This window comes from Centropristis striata, chromosome 9, assembly GCF_030273125.1.
Source record: "Centropristis striata isolate RG_2023a ecotype Rhode Island chromosome 9, C.striata_1.0, whole genome shotgun sequence".
NCBI classification, from domain to species: Eukaryota; Metazoa; Chordata; class Actinopteri; order Perciformes; family Serranidae; genus Centropristis; species Centropristis striata.
In genome coordinates, this window is record NC_081525.1 from 26,136,927 (window position 1) to 26,161,565 (window position 24,639).

The following is a 24,639-nucleotide window of genomic DNA, read 5'->3' on the forward strand; positions in this document are numbered from 1 at the left end:
TCTTCCTGAAGACAGGTGAGGAGGAGGAGGAGGGGCCTCAAACGGCTCAGCTTAGAACTTCAGGTGAGTTTCGTGACGTCATCACGCCAGTGTACGTCACCGATAGGAAGCTTGTTCTCCCTCTTAAATAAATAAAGCCTCCTTATCAAACAGTACATTTAATCTAATTGTTAATTATTAACAAATAGGTAGTTAAAACCTATAACCTCTGTAAACTTTACACCGTTTTATTTAAATTTCCTTAAATTATTGTGATTATTGTTATTAGTATTTTCCTTGTTTCATATCCTTTAGCCCCTCAAACTCAAATGAGCCACTGCTGACACTGTCATCTCAGTGGGGGGGCCACTTCAGTGTTCAAGTATGAAAAAAAATCACAAATATTTCTGAAAACGGGGTTTATTTTTCAAATATTGTATGATAATATTCCAAAACTATTACATTCACAGTAAGTGCAAATGTTTTTGGCCTCATTCTTAAAATAATAATCAAAGTCTTTCATGAACTAACTGACAGCACTTCTGTTCATTGTCTTAAATAAACACAAAAAGAACTCAAGCTTTGTATGCACATTTTAACAGTGCAATTTTTACCTTAAATAACTTATTTTAACATTTCGCTCAACAGACAAATCACTTCTGAGTCCATTTGCGCTTTATTTCTTGCCAGATACCTGGCAGCGCTTCTGCTCACAGCTGAGCCATATTTCCTCTGATGGACGTTGCAGTTGAAACTCCGGGTACAGCCTCAAGATGAATATCTGTAAGCCTTGTCCTGTACTTGCTTTTATTAAAGTTCATTGTAGAGAACACACATATGTGCTTCCAAAAAGGCACATAACACAACTGTAAACTCTGGACAGCTCTGGGAATGAAGGAGGCAGCTAAACTTGAAGGGCTAAATTGCATTTAACTTTCTACGTCAAGATGCGGGCCGGAAGTTTGAGACCCTGCTTTAGCCTCTCCTGACGTGCTTGTAATTGTGGACTTATTCTATACACATATGGTTTGTAAGACAGTACAATAAAGTTTAAAAAATAAAAATTAATTGAATACACATTAATATACATGGTGTGTATACACATTTTTCAAGCGAGAATATTGTTTTGCTCAATTTTCACAATTTATGTTTTGTTTTGTTTTGAAAACAAGAAAAGTATAAAAGGCAGCCTAAACCTTACAAATGATAACATAAAGTCGACACTTTTATAGCAGTTAACTTTCATATATTACATATTATCTCTCTCTCTGTCTATATATATATATATATATATATATATATATATATATAAAGAGAGAGATAGAGAGATAGAGAGAGAGAGAGAGAGAGAGAGAGAGAGAGAGAGAGAGAGAGAATCAAAAACAAAATTAGCTGAACGTACACATTTGGTCCCTAAGGTGCCTCGAGGGTTAATTAAGAATAGAATAGGAATAGGAGATATGCATAACACTCAGACTTTGACCCTTAAGGCCCGTTTTGGTCCCATTGACTCCCATTATAAACACATATTTTTTGATACACTGTAATCCTGAAATAATATAATGCTTTTCCCATGAATACCTAATAAATCTAAGCCTCTCCCTTCAAAATAAAGGGAAAATAGGTTTTAGGTGTGATGACCCCCATCAAACCACCAGGGGCAGCAGAGCTTAATCACATGCAGTTCCAATGGTTCTCTTAACTTGCAAAATAAATGACAATGAAAAAGCTGAACACCATAAAAATGGTCTTAGTGTGTTGGGATTGATATAAAGGAGTTATCAATTATTGACCTAGTCAAGGCTGTAATAACCTCACCCCAAATATTCCACTTTATTTTTGAAAATATTGCATATTTTGTGTTTTTGACCTTGAGGAAATCAGGGGTTCTTATGACAAAAAGGGCATTAAAACAAGAACATTTTGAAAAAATTGGTGTGATGTAGATTTGCTCGATCAGTTGAAATCAGACTTTCATGTATGACGATTTAACCAATTAAAAATTTCACACACACACAACAATAAAAAACTGTATCCACACCAAGGTTATTATAAGTTAACGAAAACTAACAAAATAACGAAAAATAGAATTGAAAAAACATTTTCGTTAACTGAAATAAAAATAAAAATGAGTTTAAAAAAAAAACTATAACTAACTGAAACTGTATTTTGTGGTTACAAAACTAACTAAAACTTACTCAAATTAAAGTGAAAATGTCCTTTGTTTTCGTCTTTGTCAACTTTTTTCATACGTAAACCTTTTTGGTTGATATGAAATCTATTTCATCTATCTGGTTTTACAACTTAAACTTATTGGGGCTGAGATGGATCAGACAAAGGAAACAAAGGAAACATTTATTGTGACCTTATTAAATCTGGCACCCAACAAATACCCCATTACAAAAACAGTAAAACTAAACTGAAACTAAGCAGGACCGAGGCCTTTCCCTGAGTTGCGAGGGGAAGAGTGGGACAACATTCCAGATGAACAAGAAAAGACTCAGTTTCAGCAATCTTCAAGTTTTTATTTGTTTACAAAGTTAAGATTGCAATTTCATATAGTCCTTCCTTTAATGAGTAGAAAACCTTTTTAAAGAATTAGTCGAAAGGCACAAATTTTACAATATATACATTTGGATCTAAATTATAAATATATAGAAAACAAAAGCACAACCCAGAATAAAAGTGCTGAACACGGTTTCTTTTTTTTCTTCTTTTTTTTTACAGAAAAAATAGGCTTTGTTTAAAAATACATACAATCAGTAGCATGTTTTTTGTTTCATTTTTTGTTAGCAATAAATTATTTTTGAGAGTGATAACATGTATGTAATATGCAAACGGTGGAGAAACAAGAAAGATGGTTACAGTATACACAGAGCTATCCATCAAAGATCAGAAAAACAACAAGCTCAATCATAACCAACAAGAGAACAGTAACTTGATTATGCCATTCTTAGTGCAAAAATGATAATAAAACGATAAAAGGCCTTACTACGCTATCACTACCAATCTTTAAAAAAGTTTTTTCTTCCTAAAAATGCGGTCCATATCCCTCAAATGCATAAAGCTTTCTTTGTGTTACTATAAAACACAAATTGAAAGCAAAGATTTTGCAGACTGATGTCTCGGAATGTGCCTGATGAGGAATATTAAAAGCAAAATAACCAGGGTACCAGGAAAACATGCTAAGATAAGAAAAAAAAGAAGAAGCCTTGACAAGAAACTGTGAGTCTAAACTGGAACATGTGCTGCTCAGAGGGCGCGGCGAAGGCTTGGACAGATCAATTGCACATATCAGTATAACCCTGGTGCCAATCGACTCGAAAATCTGTCAGCTTTAACATGAATTAAATGTCCAACACAAATGAAAAATATAAATGTCCACAGAAAAAATAATGTTCCTTTAAAAGAAAAAGCCTTTGATCTTTGCCCTAAGAAGGCATAAACATTTAGAATCACTGACATGTTCACAAGGACAAACAACAAACCCATCACATTAAGTCTAAAACATAAATACAGCAAGAGTCACAGCACAGAGTTAAGAACAAAATAGCACATGTACTGGTTAGTTTCACCACTGTTAGAAGGGGAAATGATAGATTTCTGCTAACGCCCCGACCGTTACACCTCTTGTAGGTTTCTTCCTGAGATTGATAAAAAGGTCTGATATCTTTAAGTAACTTTAGGGGTGTCTGTCTGTGGAATACTTTGGTATCTCTCTGCAAACTGAAGGCCTGACAAAAAGGTCTACGAGTTGGAGAAACAATTGAGAAAAGCAAAACTGAAATGAGCAGAAATAAATCCAGACACTGTACAGCAGTACAGAACAGTGCAATCTTATTTGGTGGCAGGTTATAATATAATTTGTTTTATAGTAATCTTGAAAACTAGAAACTTCCCTGACCAAACATTTTCGTTAACTATTCTAATAAGCAGGATAACATATCTAAAATCTAAATATCCCTTAAATATAAATAACAATAACTTTTATAATAACGATGACTAAAACATCAAGAACGCATTGCGTTCATCCCGTGAAAACTTACTATACAAAAGGTTTTATGCATTTCAGAATCTGTTTAACTAAAATACTATGAAGCATAACAGAAACGAGAAGATTCATACCATGCAAAGGTAACCACAAAGCTTTGCCTGTTGAGCGTAAACAGTACTTAGGCATTCTGTTTCACAACAAATGTAGAATATGGTTTTATTGCTTTTTGATCACTTGAACGTATCCCGGCGTTTTGTCAACTACAGTGCATCGTTTTCACACAAAGATGGCCAGATCTCACAGGTTTTTAAATATCACACACAGTGAACATCACAAGTCTGCACGTTTCACATGTTGATGCCTGAAATGGAAACACATTTAATGAGAAATTGATCTCACACTTGCTGCTGTTATCAAAGTGAAGTTAAGAGGATTTTCTATTCAGACCCCAAGACAATAAAACCTTGAAATCCTTTGTCATCTACTGAACTGAAATTTCATTTTCGTTGGTTGGTCAAAATGACACAGAAAAACAACAACAACAAAGCACTCGAGACTTTCCTGAGAAATTCAAAATCAGATCAAACCAGGAGTCACTAAATGTTATCGTCAAAATAAAAAAATAAAAAAAGGGTGATCAAATTTTTTTGACTTAATTTGTATCCATGCTGCTCAATAATCCATGCCGTACTGACCCCCAAAACACATCGGTGCATCAACAGGGACAAAAGGGACACAGAAAAAAATGACAAGTCCGCTGCTCTTGTTTAAGAGCAGCTCCACAGACAATCATACGAGCACATACAGGCTTAATGGAGGCTTCTTCCTGAAACCACCACCAGCATAGTGTAACACAAACAACGACTGACTGACGGACTGAGGGGGCTAAAAGTTAAATACAAATATATACCATGTTTAAATTAAAATGAAAACCAATGCTCAAGAGTACAAATCTATACATTAGGCTACATGGATTTTTAAAGACTGCATTTATAGATTTCTCCAAAGGCACTGTTTGCAACAGCAGACTGCTCTTCCTCTCCCTTTTTTCTTCACACTAGTGTTCATAAAAGCAGGGAGGGAAACAAGAGGGAGCATGTAGAAGAGAAAAAAAAAGAAAACTGAGGCATTTCATGGCTTATCAGCTAAAAGATTTCATCTGTTTTTTTTTCTCCATCTTCCAGTTCAGCGCTATGTTTAGTTTCACTCAAACCAAGCCTTGCATACAGCCTTGTTTTAGTCAAGACAAACGGCCATGAAGCGAAGTAACAGTAAAGCAAAGTCTAATAAAGATGTGGTTTTAACTGGTGAAAGGCATTTAGAGCTTCCAGCAACTTCACCAATCATACCTCGTAAAATCAGCAGCCGGAGGTTCGTTAAACGATTTCCACACCTCAATGAGTGAGCTTTTGTTTTGACAGCTCGTGTGTTCAATAAAATACTCTTGTCACATGTTTTTTTTTTCACTTTTGTTTTGTTACAGCTGCCTTTCACTGTGGAGGACACACTTTGGTGCAGAAATCTGATATTGATGGAGCCCGCTATCGCCTCGAGCTGGTGAACGCTACAGGTGGATGAAGAGAAAGGGTGAGCTGAGTGCGGGACAGGCAGTGACGTGACTATAGGCCCTGAGGGGAGAGGGAGTAGGTCCGAGGGTGCGATCGTAGACAGCAGCAAACAAGACACAATCTGCTTTAAAAGACATAATAAAAAAAATAAAAGAAGTCCAGACGAGCCGTTGCTGTTGCAGCTCTTAGTCTTGTGGTCGGTACTTAATGACAGACTTGCGGTCTGGACCCTGTAGCATGCTGTTCAGAGCCTCGCGAACGTCAAGAGTGGCAGAGTGGCCGTTGGGTAAGGGGAGCGAGTCCGACTGAGGGAGGAGATAGTTGGAGGAGAAGCGAGGGGAGGAGTTGGAAAAGAGAGAGGCAGACGAGGACGGGCTGGAGAAGAGAGAGGAGGGGGACGATGATGGGATGAGGGAGGAGCCGGGGAGGAGGACGGCAGGGACGCCGTGGGAAACCAGGTTGTTTGAGGTGGAGGACGTGGAGGAAGAGCAGGAGGAGGTAGAGGAGGAAGGGCTGGCTTTCTGTGTGGGCATCTGGGGGGACAGGGGTAAGTCAAGTAAATCTAATAAGTCCTGGTGGTTATTGGCCAGCAGGGTTTGGCTCTGCTGCTGTGTCGCCTGCAAATGCTGCTGCTGCTGTTGTAGCAAAAGAGGCTGCTGTATTTGGGCGCTCGACACACTCTGAGAAATCAGAGACTCTAGATTAAAGTCGTCCCCGAACGCTGCAGAGTGTCCAGCCAGGCTCTCCAGATTCAACGCAGCCTCCGTGCTGTCAGGGGAGGGCGATGGTGAGCTCACTGTCAGGTCCAAGATCTCATCCAGGGGATTCTTGGAAGACAAGTTGGGAGACAGTGTGGTCTGATGGAGTGGAAGTGACGGGCTCTTCAGCTGCTGATAAGGGGACACAAAGGACTGCGGGTAAAACTGGGAGAAATTGGAGCGGATGCTAACCGTGTTGGGGACGGCGCCCTGGTTGGTGGTGGTGGAATTGTTGGACCAGCTGTTATGGGTCCGTTGCTGCGTTTGGCTGGGGTTTCTCTGTAAGGGCAACAGGGCTAAGTTCTGGGAGGGCTGCTGTAAAGACTGGGACTGGGTTTGGGCTTGCAGTCTCTGCAGCTGAGACATGCTCCCAGTTTGTGTCCTTTGCAGAGCGTTTTGGTTCAGTTTCTGTTTGAGGATCTGACTCTGGGCCAGAGACTGAGCCAGGGACTGGTTGAGCATGGGTTTCTGGTTGAACAGATTTGCCAGGAGGTGTTTGTTCTCCTGCTCCATCTTACGCATGCGCTCCTCAGTCAGCCGCTGCTCCACGGCCTGCTGCTCCCGCTCCTTTCGTCTCGTCTTCACCTCCTCGTCCATTTGCAACAGCACCTCACGCACACGGGCCACGCAGTTCTCTGGGATCTTGATACCTGGGAGAAAGGAGGAGTACGGTTATCAGTGAGGTTAACACACAAGGACATTATTCATTCACTTGACACTTTTCTTTCAAAGGAAATATTCTGCAGAGTATCACTTGAGTCTTGAGAAAAAGGAAGATTCCACACACTGCTCCTACTCAGCATCACAATTTACAGATCAAACTAAGATTTTGATCTGTTACATTATAATCCACATACAATTAAAAAAAACAAGAACAAAAAAAGAATAGAAAAATAGGGATAAGTTGGACACCACAACAAATAATATGATAATATTTACAGAAATTACAAATCTAATAAATTTAAAAAAGCTTGCGGCTTGTACAACATCTCGTAAGTACGGTTATAAACACTCATGACAAGAGATGATTAGTGTGATCAATACATTGTGATGCTGAGCAACAGTGTGCGGGAGCTCAATCATCAAAACACTTTTCAAAACACTTTTTTAAACCCAGATCTTAAAGCCTGCTGCATTATATGATTCTAAAAATATATTTAAAACAATCAGTGTATAGAGCAAACAGAAAATAGACATTGAACGTCCAGCTAGTGTCCTCATGCTGTTTTCATGTCTGAATTGCAACATATTCTTTTTTTTTTCCCGGTCTAATAATTTCACAATTGTTAGTTAATGTCAATGAAGTAGTCACTAAAGTTCACAGGAGACAAATAACGATTGCGGGTGACAATTTCGTTTCCTCATTGTGTCATAAAGAATCGTCAGCACTTTTCACATTTGACCATCATAACAACTTACTGACATCTTTTAAAGTCCTGTTAGTCCCTTAATGACAGTTAGTGGCTTAATATTGCACAAACAATAAGCACGTCATTATTATGACATAATATGTTTCTTTATCTTTTTTCATCACAAAGGGAAGTTTTCTTTTTTTTTCCTTTTTCTTTGAAATTGCAGACACATAATTAAGGGCTTTTATCAGTGTTTAGAGAACATAAGGTGTACTGACCAACTTGCTTGTTATGCTGTTTGGTTTTAAGGCGGACGATCTGCAGGATGCTGGAGCCGGTGATTTCAGACACCAAGTCCGATACGCGCTTCCACACACGCAGCAGAGCGCCACACAACATGTGGTACTGACGGAGGCGCATGCCCTGCAGACACTCCTCACCTTGCTCTATTTTCTTACACTTTCCATTCCTAAGGGAGGAAGAACAGGAAAGAAAAAGTCAAATATTAAATGCAAACAGCAAAAAGAACGCACATGTTTCTTGCATATCCCTGTTTTATGGAAACTGCACGGCAGGTTGAGGGACTGCCTCCATCCTGGCATTTGAAACACAGTTCACTGGCCATCCGCTGACCAGGGAACATGTGAGACTTGAGGTTTATTTCTTCATGACTAGTTCTCAGGTGATCTGCAAATCCCTGGGAATGGCATCTGACCTTAAAACCACCCTCTGAATAAGTAGCAGCCTGATTGGATGCATTTAGCCAGTAATCCCAAGGGACATTGTGGATTCCTACGTACCAGTTGGCATGGCTACACTTCTTGAAGGAGAAGGTGAACTGGTTCTCCCAGTGTTCCCTGGCTTCCTCTGGAGTCACCTGGGAAAGGAAATGAAAAACATCAGCAAAGAACTCAACAGTTTTGATGCAACACAGCTTAAAAAACATCTTTACCAACACAGAAATGTTATAAATGTTGTATTCAGTTGGCTAAACAGGTCATCTGTGGTTCATATCCTGTAGCAATGGGAAACAGGTACAGCTTTAATAAACACCATCATTATAAAGGGACTTTATAACCAGCATTCACATATGCTTTTTATTCTGGTTCCCAATTATGTTTCTGTTATTGAGTTTAAGAGTCTGTAATTTATTCCCTCATTGTTCAGTGTCATGAACATTGCCTGGTTCAGTACTCCCTCATGGCCAGAAGGGGGCATCACACTCCATATAGAAACTCCAAAGCAATTGCAAAAGGAGAGAGACCTCAGTCCTGAAAATGTTTTAAGTGTTGGTGAAAGTAAAACATTTTTCTCTCTACTGTGTGGACTTAATTCAGTATATAGACACTGATATATATACAGTCTAAACTTTAAGCCTAAATGATTAATCGACAAAAAAATATTCAAGTCGGTTACCTTCCGGTAGCGCTGCTGCAGGTTGTCCAAGCTCTCTGGGTGGGTCTGCTTGCCAATATTAGGCTTGTAGACAGTGAGGTTCTTGCCTCTTCCTTGCTCAGCTAGCAGCACACATGGGTGGTTACCTCGCAGCTGTGGAGAAGCCATGCAGACAGTGGATTATTTGCACCTTCTTGGGGACTAATAAAAACATGCTTTTTTTTGCAAGGTCTGTATTAAGTAATAAATTAGACACAAATAGTGTCTCTTACGGTATAGCCTGGGTTTAGTTTGCTGATTATTATAACATAGACTCACCTTCAGGGACAGGTAGAATCCCTCTTCAGGACTGCTGTGCTTCAGTGACCTGCCGAAGGCCTCGTCCCAGGGCATGCCTCTGTCCACACTGATCTACAGGAGCAAAAAGGATCTCAATGCTATGATAGAAACCACACACTGCTGTCCAGAAGGTAAGATAGTCGTTCTGCTAACGTATATTTTAAATAATGCATACTAAACACTCAGATAGACAGTAAAGGTGACTTAAACTCATGGTCTGCCACAGTCATGAATGTATCCGACACCCCCCTCTATACTTGCTAAACTGGTCCTAGCTGTGCAGCATTCTGCCCGGCTGCCAGCTTTGAAATGTCAGCTGCAGGTTAGCCTGCAGCCGACAGCTAAAAGCAGAAGATATCGGTAATTATCCTGTTCACACCTGCCACTAGTGTCTGCATAGGCCCCTCAGCCCTGGGCTAAGCCTGTATGATAACAGTCTTTCAGCTGGAAAAGTGACATCAATCATCATACAGTGCAGAGACAGCTGCTTGAGTTACCCCTGGGACTTCAGGGTATGTAGAACAAATTTGTTCCAGGTCTCTTTGTATGCAAAAACTGTGCACAGTGCAAAGCTTGTCTTGAAAACCTTCATGAATTCATATTTGTTGGTATTTGCTATCTCAGCTGTGAGGATTGCTTAGTTAGCAGCCATTAAACATGAACTTTTCATTGTTTTGGTCTTTTGGGTGCATAAAAGCCTGACTGGATTTAACTCAGAAGAGAGAGAGAGTAAAAGATTTTTTTCGACATCATGTATATTCATAGAGACACTTCTGGTTAATGACGTGTAGTGCCTCAAGAGCAGCCTGGGCCTGTAAATGTTCCTGCGCTCATCAGACTGTCTGTGGCCCTTCTGGTGGCTGCTACACCTGCATACAGGTCCACATAGGCGACACAAGCCTGCTGATCTGCTCTTAGTTTGTGCAACACAATTCTTATTTTGGCTCTGTATATAATAATGATATTTTGCACACAGTACTGACTGTCTGACAACACGGGACTAAATGTACTTAAAATGAAGTTGAATGTGGTGCCTACCTTATAGAGGACAACCTGACCATCCTGAGGGTTTCCAACTGTCAAGAAAGTTTCCTGCTTCTCCTCATAGATCTCATCGTTCCCCGGGGCAAGGTCTGTCAGACACACAAAGGAACAAGAGAACCAAAATAATTACTCACATTAGAAGTTTAGGAACTTTCTTTCTTTTTAAAAACCAATCCCTCACAGGCAAATCACAGTCATTGTTAAGGTATGTTGAAGGACAGAGAAAAAGGGAACAAACGATTTTGTTTTACAACATTACTGATGTCATTCATAAATACGTTACATAGTTATGTAGTGTTGGTCTGTGCTTTAAAGGCTTGTCAATATATTTTAAACAATGGCAGCAGATTAAAATTGTGTTTTTTGGTTTTAGTGCTTGAATTGCCTTTATGTAAAACTGAAACCCATGGTGTGTTTTGAGGAAAGACTCGACACACATACCTAGGATTCCCATGTCATATTTGCCCTCCTTCTTATCCTTCTCGATTAGGTAGTCAAAGTTTTCCGTGAAGTATTGGAAGAGAGAGTTCTGCTTGTGGACCTCCAGGCCAAGGATGCGATTTAAGAACTTGGTGATGCTGCAGTCTGGGACAAAGACACAACACAGAACAGTTAATGCACCTGATTTTGTGTTGGCATATGAACACAACTGGGTTCAACTTTGAAGTTAGTAGCCTCATCTTAAGTATACAGGCGTACACTATGCCTTGGGTACCCTACCTTTCTCAGTATTGATCCCAAAGCGAGACTCTCTACAAAAGATACCCACATCCATCATTCCAAGTTTCATGTCTGGAATAAAGAAAAACAGTTTTTTACTCATCAATCACAGAAAATATTGTGCTAGTGAAGTTGTTCGAAGGTTACAGATGGTGACAGTGAACCGAAACTCAAACACACCTCTGAAGAACATGGCGTCACCCCCGGGGTAATCTTTGGGAGGGGGCACTTTGTTCTCTATGTGGCCAAGGATTGCTTTGGTTATTTTATCCAGAGCCTTGGTACCATACTGCAAGAAAAGGGACAAATAATTTGTACAAACAAATTCTTTCTGAGGCTCAATCAGCAACTGAAAGTAGCAGTTAAAAACTAAATTCTGTATACTGTTATAAGTGAGAAAAACTTTGAAAGGTTAAAGATTAAAGTCATATTTTGACACTTATAAGAACAGCATTTTAATTTTTAGGGGGTGATAAATTTGCCTACCTTGTTCTCAAAATTGTACTTGCTCAGGTCCCTGGATTCTGTGGCTCTTCTGTCTCCATGAGTTAATGCACCCTGAAAAGTGGATTAGCAACAGTAGATTTATTAGTATAAGTGGTGTTGGGTTCACAGCCGTCAGAGCATCATCACACTAACACAGATGGAAAAAGTGACATGGGATGAATCTGTTTGCTATTGATCACCATTGCCTTGGTACCAGAGGATGAACAGGTTACTATACAGTCCTTATAGGATTACTACGACTTCAAAGCAGATAACAGTATGGACTTCTAGCCCTCTTTAATATAAAACCTGCTCTTTAAATACAGCAGATACAGTATTTAACATGATTGTAGAGTTGAAGTTACTGCATGAACTTGTTTTTAGACTTTATTAGTTTTGCAAGAAAAATAAACGATAAATAATGATATTAACATTAGAGCTTTCAATTTCAAGTATAGAAATCAAAGGTAATCTACTGGATACCGTGTAGCCTAAATACAGAAATCCTTTAAACTGACTTCATATGAATGTTGCATTGAATCTTCACTGCAGGCATCACTTAAAATTACTCAGAAATCCGAAAATGTTTTGCATATTTTTTTAATAAGTCTGAAAAAACTCTGTTGTTTACTAGTGATGTGTTTGGAACGACATTATAGTTTAAGACTCCAGGAATTAAACCTCAGATATTTGCCTAAAATGAATGGGCCACACTCTTTTAGCTGCAGGTTCAATCACTCTGCATCAAACAGCAGTATGTGAAAGCTTCATTACACTCACGTCAGATAGTGTGACTACACAACCTGGTCTCTGCCCAAGGTATCAAGAGGAAACAGATGAGGTTGAGGTGTGAAACGAAACTTTTACTTCAACCGTATTCTGGCATCATTTGGTGCCGTAACAGGACTTTGGGTAACATTTAAGAGACAGAGACATGCAACCACTACAAAACAAACATAAAACTAAATGTTTACTTAAATTTTAATGCACCAGGTTTATCTCAGATCTCAGCCTGTGTTTGACTGTTTTCCATACTTTTAAGATATCAAATTAACTGTGAGGGAGGTGTCACAGCAGACTAGTCTTGCAGCCAGCTGCTGGCTCTGCCTACACAGAAAAACGCCTTGAGATACCAAAACAAAGGGATGTCTTAGCCAAATATGACTTCACTGCTGATCTGGAGTCAGCCGGTTGCAATGGAATTCAGCAGTCTAAGCTAAAGTGATTGTGTGTCTGTGCACTTGTGTTGTATCGGGTTCAGGGAGGCAGACGAGATGTGACCTATTCTTGATTCAGATTTACCGAACACGGCTGGCAAACGCATGAATGACTTCCTGGAACCGCCGTCCCATGGCGCCCTCCTTGCCATTTTCCCAAAAGAACTGTCATGCTGTGTCACTATGGAAATAAATGACCACTAGTGCTGAAATGCATTGATAATTACGGAAAATAAACCAAGACTTATAAATGATCCACTTTGCTTTTTCTGCTTATTCAGATTTCCATTATTGAGCTGGAAGAAGGGAAAGACCCATAATCTCTTGAGGTTTGCGGAGAAAAGTTGATGTAACTTCAAGTGAACAGACTATAAAAGAGAATCTTTTATGAGGGAATACCCCAGGAAACAGGAAGGACAGAGGGTGAGGGCAGGGTGAAGGGGCAAATGGCTGAGTCGTTGGCAACCCAGATCACAACTATCAATAAAGGCACAACACAGATCCTCTCTGTTTACAGCACAACAATTCTTCTCACACTCTTAACGACAATACGATGAAAGGGATTATTTCCCCAGGAGAGAGATTTCACGAAAGGAAATATCAAGTAAATGTGCATAATAAGAACAGCTAATGCAACTCACACACCCACACAAACACATGTAATGAGCTATGATATTTACCAGGCTCTCTAGTCTCTTAGCCACGATGGAGGCAAAACGTCTCTCGCCAGCCAACTCCGAGATGAGAAAGATGTACTCTGGGGCTGTCACCTGATTGGACCGATGGGTTCGACCTTGGAAGAGAAAAGAAAAGACAATGATGAGACAGTGTTTATACTAAAACAGTAAAAGAGTTGAGGACACAGCCTGACAGCCCTGAGTGGAGTTTACAGTGTACTTCATTAATTCCTAAAAGCTAAAATCCATCATTTTACAGTTTGAACAACAAAGATAGATGGATGAGCACCCAGTGTCATGATTGTGATGTTGTCAAGAGGAAATGTAGCCAGATGAAGTGAATGAAAATATCCTCGACAAGCATTGTTATCATACACAATAGTCATTTCACACCAGCTTATCTTTAAGTCACTGTGTTCGAATGTCTCGGTTTTAAACGGTGGCTGGATCTGACCCATATTTCATACACACACACACGCTGCATCCACTCACAGAATGGATATAAATGATTAGAAACTGAAAAGTATGAAGGGGATATTCTAGGTGACATGATAAGATTTGCAACATCAAATGTTATCAGATCTGCAGCAAATTCTGATATTCACACTCTGAGAGAAGATTCAATTCAATTCAACTTTATTTATAGAGCGCATTTCATGCACAAGGCAGACTCAATGTGCTTCACAATGTATATACATAATTACAAACAAGATCCCTTGTTTCAACCGCCAACAGCTAAAAAAACTTTCCACAAAGTTTTACTCTGGAAGTCAAGGAGAATTCCTCAGAATTTCTTACAATTAAATGTGACCGTCTGTGTGTAGTTGTACAATAAGTGTGTGTGTGTGTGACAGAGAGAGAGAGAGAGAGAGAGAGAGAGAGAGAGAGAGAGAGAGAGAGAGAGAGAGAGAGAGAGAGAGAGAGAGAGAGAGAGAGAGAGAGAGAGAGAGAGAGAGTTAGAGAGAGAGAGAGAGAGAGAGAGAGAGAGAGAAATGAATAAAATAATGAATTAAATTAATGAATTAATTTAATTTAATGAATTAAAATGAATGATAGAATTATAATAATTTATTGTAAATATTGCTTTCCTTACTGTTATCTTTTTTTTCTGACGCTTGCTTTGGCACTATGTACAGTGTTATGTCATGCCAATAAAGCCAATTGAATTGAGAGAGAACGAGAGACAGAGACAGAGAGAGAGACAGAGAGAGAGAGAGACAGAGAGAGAGAGACAGAGAGAGAGAGAGAGAGAGAGAGAACATTAACCTGCCAAACAAGAATTAAGCTTAGAGTTTAACAATAAGCAGGAAGGCTGCTAATGAAAAGAAGTACTTAAGCAGCTTGCTAATTACTGCAAACAATCTATTCATCCACTCTTCTGTGATGGTGTGTGTGTGTGTGTGTGTGTGTTATAGGTGCAGAATCTAAAAAGAGAAAAAAATAAATGCATGATAAATTAATATATTCTAATTAATCTTTGCCTTGCAGCATTCTGATGCTAAATATATCTCAATGTATGTGCTAATATTAAATAACAGACTTAACAACCCTTTTCAGAACAAAAGGTCAAATGTTTAGATCATACCCTGTGGAATAACTCGAAGCAACCACCACCTCATAAATAGTTAGTGTTTCAATGGGACAAGACAACTTTTGTCCTGATTGGTAATTATCGGTCAAAACATGAGAATAAGACATAAAACTAGGCAGGGCTCCTTAGAGTGACCCTCTCCTCTCCAAATGTCTCTCAACATTCCTGATACCCTTTGACCGCAAAGTTTCTGTCGTATACATAGAAAACAGTCAAAGCCAGAAAGCTGACGTACTCATGACAATTAGAAAAACAGAGTCTTGCCGTTCTTTCAGCCTGTTACATCATGAAGTGCAGCAGCAAAAATCTCATATTTCATTGACCACTGCCTCTGACATCAGAAATTGCACATATTGGTTGACATTGTGTGATAAGCTGCAATAAGTCATCTTTCACACAAACTGACTTGCATGTAACACCCAACAAACAACGGCAAAACTTTAAATTGGCTTGAGAGACCCAAGAATTTTGTCAATTACATTATATGCTATTTTTTGTCCTCTTCTGTAACATTGACTCGCCTTTACTTTTCCAAGGGTCATTGTGAGATTATATTTCCTGACTCACCAAATTGCTGAATGGCCCTGTCTGCACTCCAAGGCAGCTCCAAGGTCATGTGGACCCTGCGCTTCTGGTTTTTCACTCGCTTGTCCGCCTGCAGGGAAATCCCAGAGCTGGCTGCCTCTGAGATAATGGCCACCAACTGAAGGAAAAAAAGGGTCAGAATATTGTTGAAGATCTTATTAAGCAACGTCTATAAAGTACATTCTAATACATACAGAATGTTTGCATTCTTTAATGTTCTTATCCAAGAAATATATCATTAGGATTAGTATGCCTGACCTTCTCTGCACTCATGAAGCGATCTTTCTCTTTGATGTTGATGTGGTCGATGGTAAGACCCTGCTCAGCCCTCGACTCATAACGGACGCTGCCATCAGGGCGCCGCACCACACGCCCTTTACGGCCAGTCATCTGCAGAAAAGATATTCACCACATTGTCAGACATTTGGCTTAAGAAATAAGATGAATAATCTGGAACAGACAGAAGTACTGTATGGATGACCCTGTAATGCTGTTTTGTACTTTAGTACTTTATTATAATTTTATTGGGTCTAATGATTAGTTTGCATTACTTATATTTAATTTGGAAACTCCCTGGTGGATAATTTATTTTTTTTCTTTTCTATTTGCTCTTTTACATATGCCTACCTTTCCCAGTTTGTTCAAAATCCTCAAATGTAATACACTTAACTTTCTGTATCTTGTTTCTTGTTTTGTAAACAAAAAAAAACCTTGATTGTGAGTGGCAGATATACTATTGTATATTGTCTGAAAGTAAGCACTGTATTATAATGCTCTCACAAAATAAAAATAAAAAATGTTTAAAAAAAAAAAAAAAGAAATAAGATGAATTATCATTTTTTGTAACACTAATTAGAATGGTCACAGTAAATCATGCCTGTACCATTTAGGCTTAGGTCAGGGAGTTTTCTAGTTCAGTGTCTTAGGCTCGTACCTCTGAGACTTTATCTGGTCCTCCAAACTTATCAATAAGCTCGTCCAAGGTATTGAGAGGTAGTTCTTTTCCCAGCACGGATATTTTATTGAGGAGGCCCTGCTTCATTTCCTCTATCCTGGCTGTGAACAGGAAGCAGAGGACACATAAATTAACACATTAGTTTGACTGCCTAGACAGGCATCTGTTTGATCAAGACCAAAATATCTTTCCACTGACAACAAAAACTGAGGTATCTCCCTACCTGTCTGGCAGCTAGTGTGGTTAACAAAGATGACATCATCGTTGTCTAGCAGGGAGTCTGGTGAGGAGTTTGAGTCCGTGTCCATGCCATCGGAGTCACTGCTGCTGTCATCGCTGATGTTGATCACACCGCCGCTGTCCACAGTGTGCTTGGGTACCTTGTGCTGCCGACCTCTAGGCTTTCCTGATTGGATGTCCCAACATGAGATTACATTAAGGAACATCAAGAAAAACTCAACTCTTTTTGTTGCATTATCAAATGAGAAGCCAATACACTGAAGCAGGCTGTAAGAAAAATGTTGTTTCGCTGTGAATCAATGCTTCTGGATGCTATGCAAACAACCAGAAACATAGAAATAAATAACTACATACAATCAATACTCTGTTAACTGTTGAATCAGACTTCAGGGCAAATGCCTGACATGTCAGCTGAGCTACACAGAATAAGAGTGAAAAATGCAATACGAGAACTGTTCTATTTACACTTTAAAAGGAACACATGGGGTTAACTTACGTTTTCTTTTATTCCCTGGTGCCTTCTCTCTCCTCTGTTTCTCTGAAGGGAAATGTTTTGATACCAATGACTGGAATACTCCCCTAAAGGAAAAAAAAGAGGAGTAAAAGGGAGTGAAACTTTTAATCTGACAGCAAACCGATCGGGACAAGACACAGTGACAGTTTGACAATCCATACATTCCTGATTCGCCCCCATTAGAGCCGTCAGGTGATCTAATAATCACTTTAAACCTTCAGGCGTGTCTGCCTTGAGACTTTTAAGGTCAAACAAGTTCAGAGCATTCAACGCTGTCATCCTGTCTTGATTTTCTTGTGCGAGTTCTTTCATAATTAAATAGCTGCTAATAAATAAAGAGATTGTTAGGTTGAACTGAAGATCAACGGTAAGGATATCTAGGTGATGGCCTAAATACTTCTTCATTTTAAAGAGTGATAAAGAGGAGGTGTTGTTCTCACAACTGGAAAATCATTAAGCAGTTTGATGAAGCAACAAAATCCCACAAACTGCTACAGTTTCCAGTAAACAAACAGTAACCCTTAAAACAGGTTTAAATGATATCAGAAAGGTGTCAACGGGGAAAATACAACACTTTTCTGTTGCTGTTGTGAATGAGCATTTAGCTGTTCAGACACTGTGCTGTAACCCAGTGATGACATTTTGTCATTTTAGTGAATAATCTTTTAACCCATTGAGGCCTGAAACGCCTATAAAACCTCTGGGCGATTTTAAATTAAGCCCCTAAAACCTGAAGTTTTTCTGTAAATTCAACAGAAGTGTCAACGCTTCTACTCAATAATAGATTTTTCAGCCTCTGTAGCAGATAGAAATGAAATTCAAAAGTTCAGAAATTCAAAGTATTTGAGAGCTTATACAAATACTACAAAACGACGTATCCGCTTTCCAGGCTTCAATGGGTTAAATAAACCTATTAACATTGAAACAAGCGAACCAACGGAGGAAATATTCCTTTTCACTCACTCTGCTGCCGATACAAATCTGTCGAGATGCCCGTCATTCTCATCCAGGACTTCTCTGGTGCGGGACTCTCCTGTAGACTGCAGCCCGATAACGATGCACTGAGGTGGAGGAGAAACAAAAATCCATTAACATGATGGCACATATTATACCCTCCTCGTGGAAACAACTAGGGACAATTTAACACCAGCACTTTTTTAAGAAGAAGCAGCTAGTTGGATAACAGAATAGCAATGTTTCTCTCACAGAAATATGCATCAGTCCAGAAAACACAACCTTTCTGTATAAACTGTCTTGCTCCTGCCCCAGAAACATCTGATTTATAAGCAGAGTGAACGTTCTCAGTTGGTTTGTAGACACATGCACTGAGCCAAGGGGAAAAGTTTAGGAACTTATCAACTGATTTGGACCAGAGTAAACGAACTATAAGTGTAAAAATGTCCTAAATGCACTTTACTCAACGTGTGTACAGGGAAGAGCAAGATAAAATCTTAATGAGGCTTGTAGGTCCAACAAATAACCTAAAACTCTGCTGTTCCTATGCAGACAAAGCAATGAATTGGCAAAATTATCCTTTAAAAAAACCTGTCCTTGCAGTTCTCCCACTTACGCAACATCTATAGAATTTCAGTTCCTGTTTGGATTGTCCTCTGGGTCATTTATAGTCCTCTTGATTATACATACTATATGACTCAGTGTTCAAGAGCGTGTTGTACTGACCTTCCCAGCCTGCAGCTCTTTCTGGGCCAGCTCCACCAGGCAGCGGACCTTGGCAGCGATACAGAGGTATTTGAAGAAGCGCTGGTGAGAGGACCAGAACTGCCCCCACAGAGACTTCCTGCTGACCAGACCCAGGTCATCAGCTGCACGCATGAACACCTGCAACGCCTCCGCCCACTGGACACACAATCCAGATGTGAATTAATGAAAAGAAGTGTTTTTTTTAATTTTTATTATCTCACACACAATGCCATAAGCATATACACATATAATAAACACAGGCATTGTGCTCACCAGTTTGGCAGCTTTGTTATAGACCAGTTTGAAGTCATTGTCAAGTGGGATCTCTTCAATGCGGAAAGACACCCCTGAGAAGCTCAGCTGCCTCGCGATGTACATCCCACTCACTTTCATGTCCATGGCAACAATCTCCATGGCACCGACACCTCTGTTTACAAACAGCGTATAAATGATCCAACATAACTCAATCCTGGATCAATCAGCCATAACCACAAAGTGTTTGTAAGGTATTTTTCACTAAGCACAGCGATTTAAAGATACATATCCACGTGATTGAAAGGCTCTCAGAAATGTGATCCTTGTGAGGGATATTCTGCAGCATGTCACCAAACAAACCTCTTCTCGATGGCGTGCAGGAAGTCATCAAAGGCTCTGAAGGGCGTGCCCTCACCCCAGATTCCCAGGCGGCTCATATAGATCATGTTCTTTGGCTCAGAGGCACCTGGGGCAGAAATGGAGAAAATGTCAATTCTAAAATCCTCTGTTGTATTGTATTAAGTGTATGAGTAGGTGTTTATTTGGCTTACCTGTGGCACTGGCATACACCACTCTGGCCCGTGGCAGCTTGTTTTGCAGGTCAAGCACTGCCTTGCCCATCTTTGTAGATGTGGCATTCTTGGCTTTGTGGCATTCGTCAAAAATAATCTGTAAAGGTAGAAAGTCAAGGGCAAACAACGCAGTCATGGACTACCAATTTGTGTTCAAAAACTGTTAGATGTGAGTTTTTTTTTTGTTTAATTGTAAAGGATACAACTCCATCAAAGTCTGGCTTGCACCAATCTAAGATCTGTTTAATTCTGGTCCGGTGCTGCCCTCCTGCCTGGCTCTCTCCAATCAGAGCAGAGTAAGTTGCGAACAGGACTCCTTCTGAGGTAGCTGTGTCTCCATACTTAATCTACAATAACACATCAAACATCCAAAAGAAGAGAATACTTGTGAGATATGTATCAACATTGACAGAGCTGGACTAGTGCTAAATATAGCTTGTTTCTTTTTCTGCTCAGATGCACAGTAATTCAACATTTGCGAAGAACAAAATTCTGTCAGCTTGCCACGCTAATTCCACCTGGACTCACCTTGTTTAAGGCATGCACAGGAATATTCGCTGCATCTATGTCTTTGAGATCTCTCTCTGCATCAAATTTCAGGTCATTGGATATGCTGAACCTGAGGGTAGGAGCAGAAAAGTCAGTTGGCTTCTGCACAAACTGGCCTCTTCATGCTCAATATATCATGGCATAAAGCTGGATACAAAACAATATCATGGAAATCAATTATTAAAAGCCACTGAAACTATGTTAGGTATTTAGCTTTCAAGATCCATCTATGAGTTGTACCAGAGATGTAAAGGTCTCTTACCATAGTGCTTTTTTCCTTCCCTTAAGGTAGTTCTCCAGGATGATTCCTGCCACAGTGCGTCCCTTTCCGACCCCTGCCCCATCTCCGATCAGGAAGCCTGCTCTCTGGTGGTTCTGAAGGATAACCTCGTGTTGCTGAGGGCCAACAAGGAGCAAATGCATGAACAAAAATGCCTGCATAATCAAAACATTAATCATTCATAGACCCTAAATGAATAAGTGCTTTATGTTGTGCTTGCATGCGAGCCGGTGTGTGTGTTTTACCTGGCAGGCGTAGATGATGGCCTCTAGCTGCAGCGCAGACAGCAGGCCAGAGTTAATAGTTGAATCAGGGATAGACAAAGTATATGTGATGTCAGGAGGTGGGACACTGGATAGCGTGTTGGTCTCCACCACTATGTCAGGATGGGAAATTCCTATAGTGGCTGAAGAGAGGCGAAGAGCAGAACGGCGATCAAAGAAGGGAACATTTGTGTGTCATGCTATATTAAGAGATATGTAGATGGATTAATAGGTAAGTAGATGTTGACATTCAGTCTAGTAGCCTACATTTGGAAGGTCTGTACTCCGCATATGTGTCTACATGTCCCAGTTCCTCCGTCTCTTCTTCCTCAGCATCCTCTTCCTCCTCTGGGGGTGACTGGGTTCTCTGAGGCTAGAAACACCAAAGAGACTTCAGTAATGTGACTCATAATAATAACAGGCACGTTTGGGAGTTAGGAAAGAAATCTGAAAGTCAGAGGCAGGTAAGCAGTTAGTAAAATGTAAGTACAGCACATCTAGAGCTCCTTTTCAGGGAATGTTCACCAGAGCAACAGTAAAATAACAAATAAGATTGAAAACTGTGTAAATGCAGCTGAAGCAGAATGAATGAGCTGTGAAAACATGTTTGCAACTATAGACAAAAGAGTGCTTTACATATTCAGGCAATGTCAGATTACTGTTATCTGAGAAACTGCAAATGCAAAAAGGGTCCCATTTTGACAGACAGGTTAGTATCACACTCTCTCTATTCTTGTCACATAGATTATTCAAAAAGACAATGCACTGTATGAATAATCCGTTCTCTGCACGGACAGTCCAATACATGCAACATGCAGCAATTGTTTCATCATCTGTGGTAATACAGACATGCCAAAGGAGGCGCAAGCATTACAATATCACTTATCACATAATACTCTGTCAAAATGAGGCCCTCAGTCTTAGATAAGTGACATGTTATGTTGCTATGTAAAACAATCTAAGCCTTATCTTGTGTTACAAACACACAGGACAATAAGAGAGCACACTAGAACATAAACTAAATATCTGTTCATTACTGGGAACTGCCATTAGGCACGTCTAGTTAGAGAGCTTGCTTTTACTTTAACATCAGATTGGAGAGGTTGGTGTGGCTACCTGGTATCCTCCTAAAGGTGGGGTGCTGATAATAGCAGTTATATCATCCAAACTGGCCAAGCCATGAAACCTGCTGGTGCCATTCAGCTGTCAACAAAAAACATAAAATGAAGAAATAAAAAACACAAATGAAAACAGTGCTAAATGCATAAGAAAGGAGTAACAAAAAAACCCATTAGTAATTACTGTATGTGTGTGTTGTGTATATATAAATGTGCGTGAGAGCATGTGGGCACTTCATGGATGTCTGATGAGCAGCACTCAACAAAATTTGTTGTCTGGCGGTGAAAAGCCAATGACAACAACAACAAAGGCAGATAAAGCCGTGTGTCTGGGAAACATAATGGATGAAATGAGGGCAGAATGAAAAGGAAGACATGAAAGGCTTTCAGATTCACAAGGCAAAATACATGTACAATGATTCATATCAAAAATATATCCTTGGACCCAACAGTATCACAAGCAGGGAAAGAGAATCAACACTAGAGAACAAAGTTGTTCTTTCAGATCACCAACTTGGAGAGCGTGATATACAATATTTGTTTAATAAGTTTCATTGAAGAGACAGTCATTACTTTCTGTGTCATGGACTTCTGTAGCTAATCTGGAAATATTATTTAATGTATCTTTTATAAGATGTTAATAAAGGGAATTTGGAAAATACATTTTTCATTAAAAAAACAACTTTTTGCAATACTTAAAGCATTTTGTACAATGTTTATATGCAATTATTGAAGCGGCCCTTCATGTGGAGTTAGTGTGACCAAGGCCCCTGAATTGCTCTGCCTGACATTTTAAAATAACTGCTTATGAATGGTTATATGAATTAAATAAAGTATTATTAAAAAGTATTATAAGTAAAATAAAGTATTAACATTGTAGAATAATGGCATGCTGAAATGGATTTGCATTTGCAAAGTGAAAAATATGCATGTTTTGTTCTTAGCTCAGTAAAAGACTAGCTATTCACAGTGTTGTAACTGTATTCCACACTCGCTCAAGTCTCTCTAATGATGCCATAGCTGCATTCAAACTTGCATACTTTTTATTTTTTCTTTAACTTTTAATAGATACTGCAGCTTCCCTTACAAAGCAAGTATTGTTGCATGCAGCATGCATATAACTGGGAAACCCTTCAACCCTCTGGCTCATGTTTATGCTGCCCAGAGGATTATGGACCAGAATAACCAGAAAAGTGTGCTGGCTTGCATACTGCCAACGGATGCTGGTATATTCATCTATCAAGACATGCTAAATCTTTTTCTGGCATACTCAACAATAGGGTAATATGGTTACTGGAATGCAAAGTATTTGTTGGTGCTTTAAATGTGTTACAGCTAAAGATTGCTTAATATTCGGGAACTGATCATGGTGTTGATTTGTTACTTCCCAAGGAGATAAATGAAACTTAAATCCATTGCACAACAAATCGGTATCTTCACTGCAAAAAAGGTGTGTCTGAAAACAAGATAAAAACACTGAATCTGAGGGAAATGATCTTGCTGCATGGACAGATAATTTCACTTGACAAGATTTATTGAAGTAAGGTTCAATCTAAAAAATAAGCATGTTGAACGCTAAATTATCTAACACTTCTAAATCTAGGTTTTAAAAAAAATCTTGTTAAGAAACAAGTAATATGCATCGTAACATGCAGAAAATCCCTTCAACCATGTGACTGCTCTGCCCTGTCTACTATCAAATTAAATAGAAATCAAAGAAAACAAATGTTTTCCCATGAAAGGAAAGCACTGAGGCTTGGGTTGAAACAGTTGAGTTGTAGCGTTTTGGTCCTTCCTGTATTTTCAGAAGAATAAACAAAAACCCAGCCACACCATGAAAGTCCCATCTGACAGCAAAAGGTGGCAGCAGGCCAGAACAGCTTGAATGTTTACAGAGTAGGAGGTCCTCCCCCAGTACAGACATGCATGTACGGATTTAAACAAGTTTGCCTAAGTTGAGCTGTCGGTGTGGTAATCAGTGTTTTGATGATAACATGCGTGTGTGAGTGCTTGCTACTGACCTCTAGCTGGCTCTGTGCTGGTGTGGTGGTGGTGGTACTAGTGTTGACATCCCAGAGGGTGGGCACTGTGTTCAGGTTGTCTGGGCTGATGAAGGGCTGGGCATCAGCATACTCCGACAGTGAGTCAGCCGGAGAGGAGAACAGAGAGTTTGTGGAGAGGTCATCAATGCAGGACAGGTCCTGAAGGGAAACAAAGAGAGGGGGCGTTAAGTTCAACCTCTGAAAAAGGGAGAGATGCAGCTTGGGGCAGAGAAGACAGGCATACTCATTTTCTTCGGCTTCTGAACAGTTTCATTTTGCCAAAGTGACATGTAGGTTCTCAAATCAAAACCAATGAATGCAACCACAGCCAGACACAGCCTTTCCATCACGTCTTTTGGGGAAATAAATAAACCCTACACTGCAAAAATGTTGTGTCTAAAAACAAGATAAAAACACTAAATCTGAGGGAAATGATCTTGCTGCA

General features: G+C 39.7%; 1 protein-coding gene across 3 annotated transcripts in view; it reads right to left on the reverse strand.

Annotated features, from left to right (window-relative positions):
* Window positions 1-2,483: 2,483 nt before the first annotated feature.
* The window catches only part of sbno2b (strawberry notch homolog 2b), a 71,856-nt gene continuing 49,700 nt past the window's right edge, over window positions 2,484-24,639 (reverse strand). For 2 of the 3 annotated variants that reach the window (XM_059340634.1, XM_059340636.1), the window contains 28 exons: window positions 24,174-24,353; window positions 22,151-22,237; window positions 21,302-21,407; window positions 21,017-21,177; window positions 20,754-20,887; window positions 20,471-20,561; window positions 20,146-20,289; window positions 19,922-20,039; window positions 19,731-19,836; window positions 19,389-19,542; window positions 19,095-19,271; window positions 18,378-18,475; window positions 17,397-17,479; window positions 16,884-17,066; window positions 16,640-16,761; window positions 15,964-16,095; window positions 15,688-15,823; window positions 13,533-13,645; window positions 11,636-11,707; window positions 11,330-11,438; window positions 11,150-11,221; window positions 10,871-11,014; window positions 10,424-10,518; window positions 9,365-9,457; window positions 9,068-9,199; window positions 8,452-8,528; window positions 7,930-8,120; window positions 2,484-6,949 (listed from right to left, as the gene is read on the reverse strand). In XM_059340634.1, the coding sequence (XP_059196617.1) occupies window positions 5,727-6,949; window positions 7,930-8,120; window positions 8,452-8,528; window positions 9,068-9,199; window positions 9,365-9,457; window positions 10,424-10,518; window positions 10,871-11,014; window positions 11,150-11,221; window positions 11,330-11,438; window positions 11,636-11,707; window positions 13,533-13,645; window positions 15,688-15,823; window positions 15,964-16,095; window positions 16,640-16,761; window positions 16,884-17,066; window positions 17,397-17,479; window positions 18,378-18,475; window positions 19,095-19,271; window positions 19,389-19,542; window positions 19,731-19,836; window positions 19,922-20,039; window positions 20,146-20,289; window positions 20,471-20,561; window positions 20,754-20,887; window positions 21,017-21,177; window positions 21,302-21,407; window positions 22,151-22,237; window positions 24,174-24,353 (4,533 nt within the window). In that variant the 3' untranslated portion in view covers window positions 2,484-5,726. The remainder of the gene's footprint in view (window positions 6,950-7,929; window positions 8,121-8,451; window positions 8,529-9,067; window positions 9,200-9,364; window positions 9,458-10,423; window positions 10,519-10,870; window positions 11,015-11,149; window positions 11,222-11,329; window positions 11,439-11,635; window positions 11,708-13,532; window positions 13,646-15,687; window positions 15,824-15,963; window positions 16,096-16,639; window positions 16,762-16,883; window positions 17,067-17,396; window positions 17,480-18,377; window positions 18,476-19,094; window positions 19,272-19,388; window positions 19,543-19,730; window positions 19,837-19,921; window positions 20,040-20,145; window positions 20,290-20,470; window positions 20,562-20,753; window positions 20,888-21,016; window positions 21,178-21,301; window positions 21,408-22,150; window positions 22,238-24,173; window positions 24,354-24,639) is intronic. The other variant, XM_059340635.1, reaches the window with a different exon arrangement.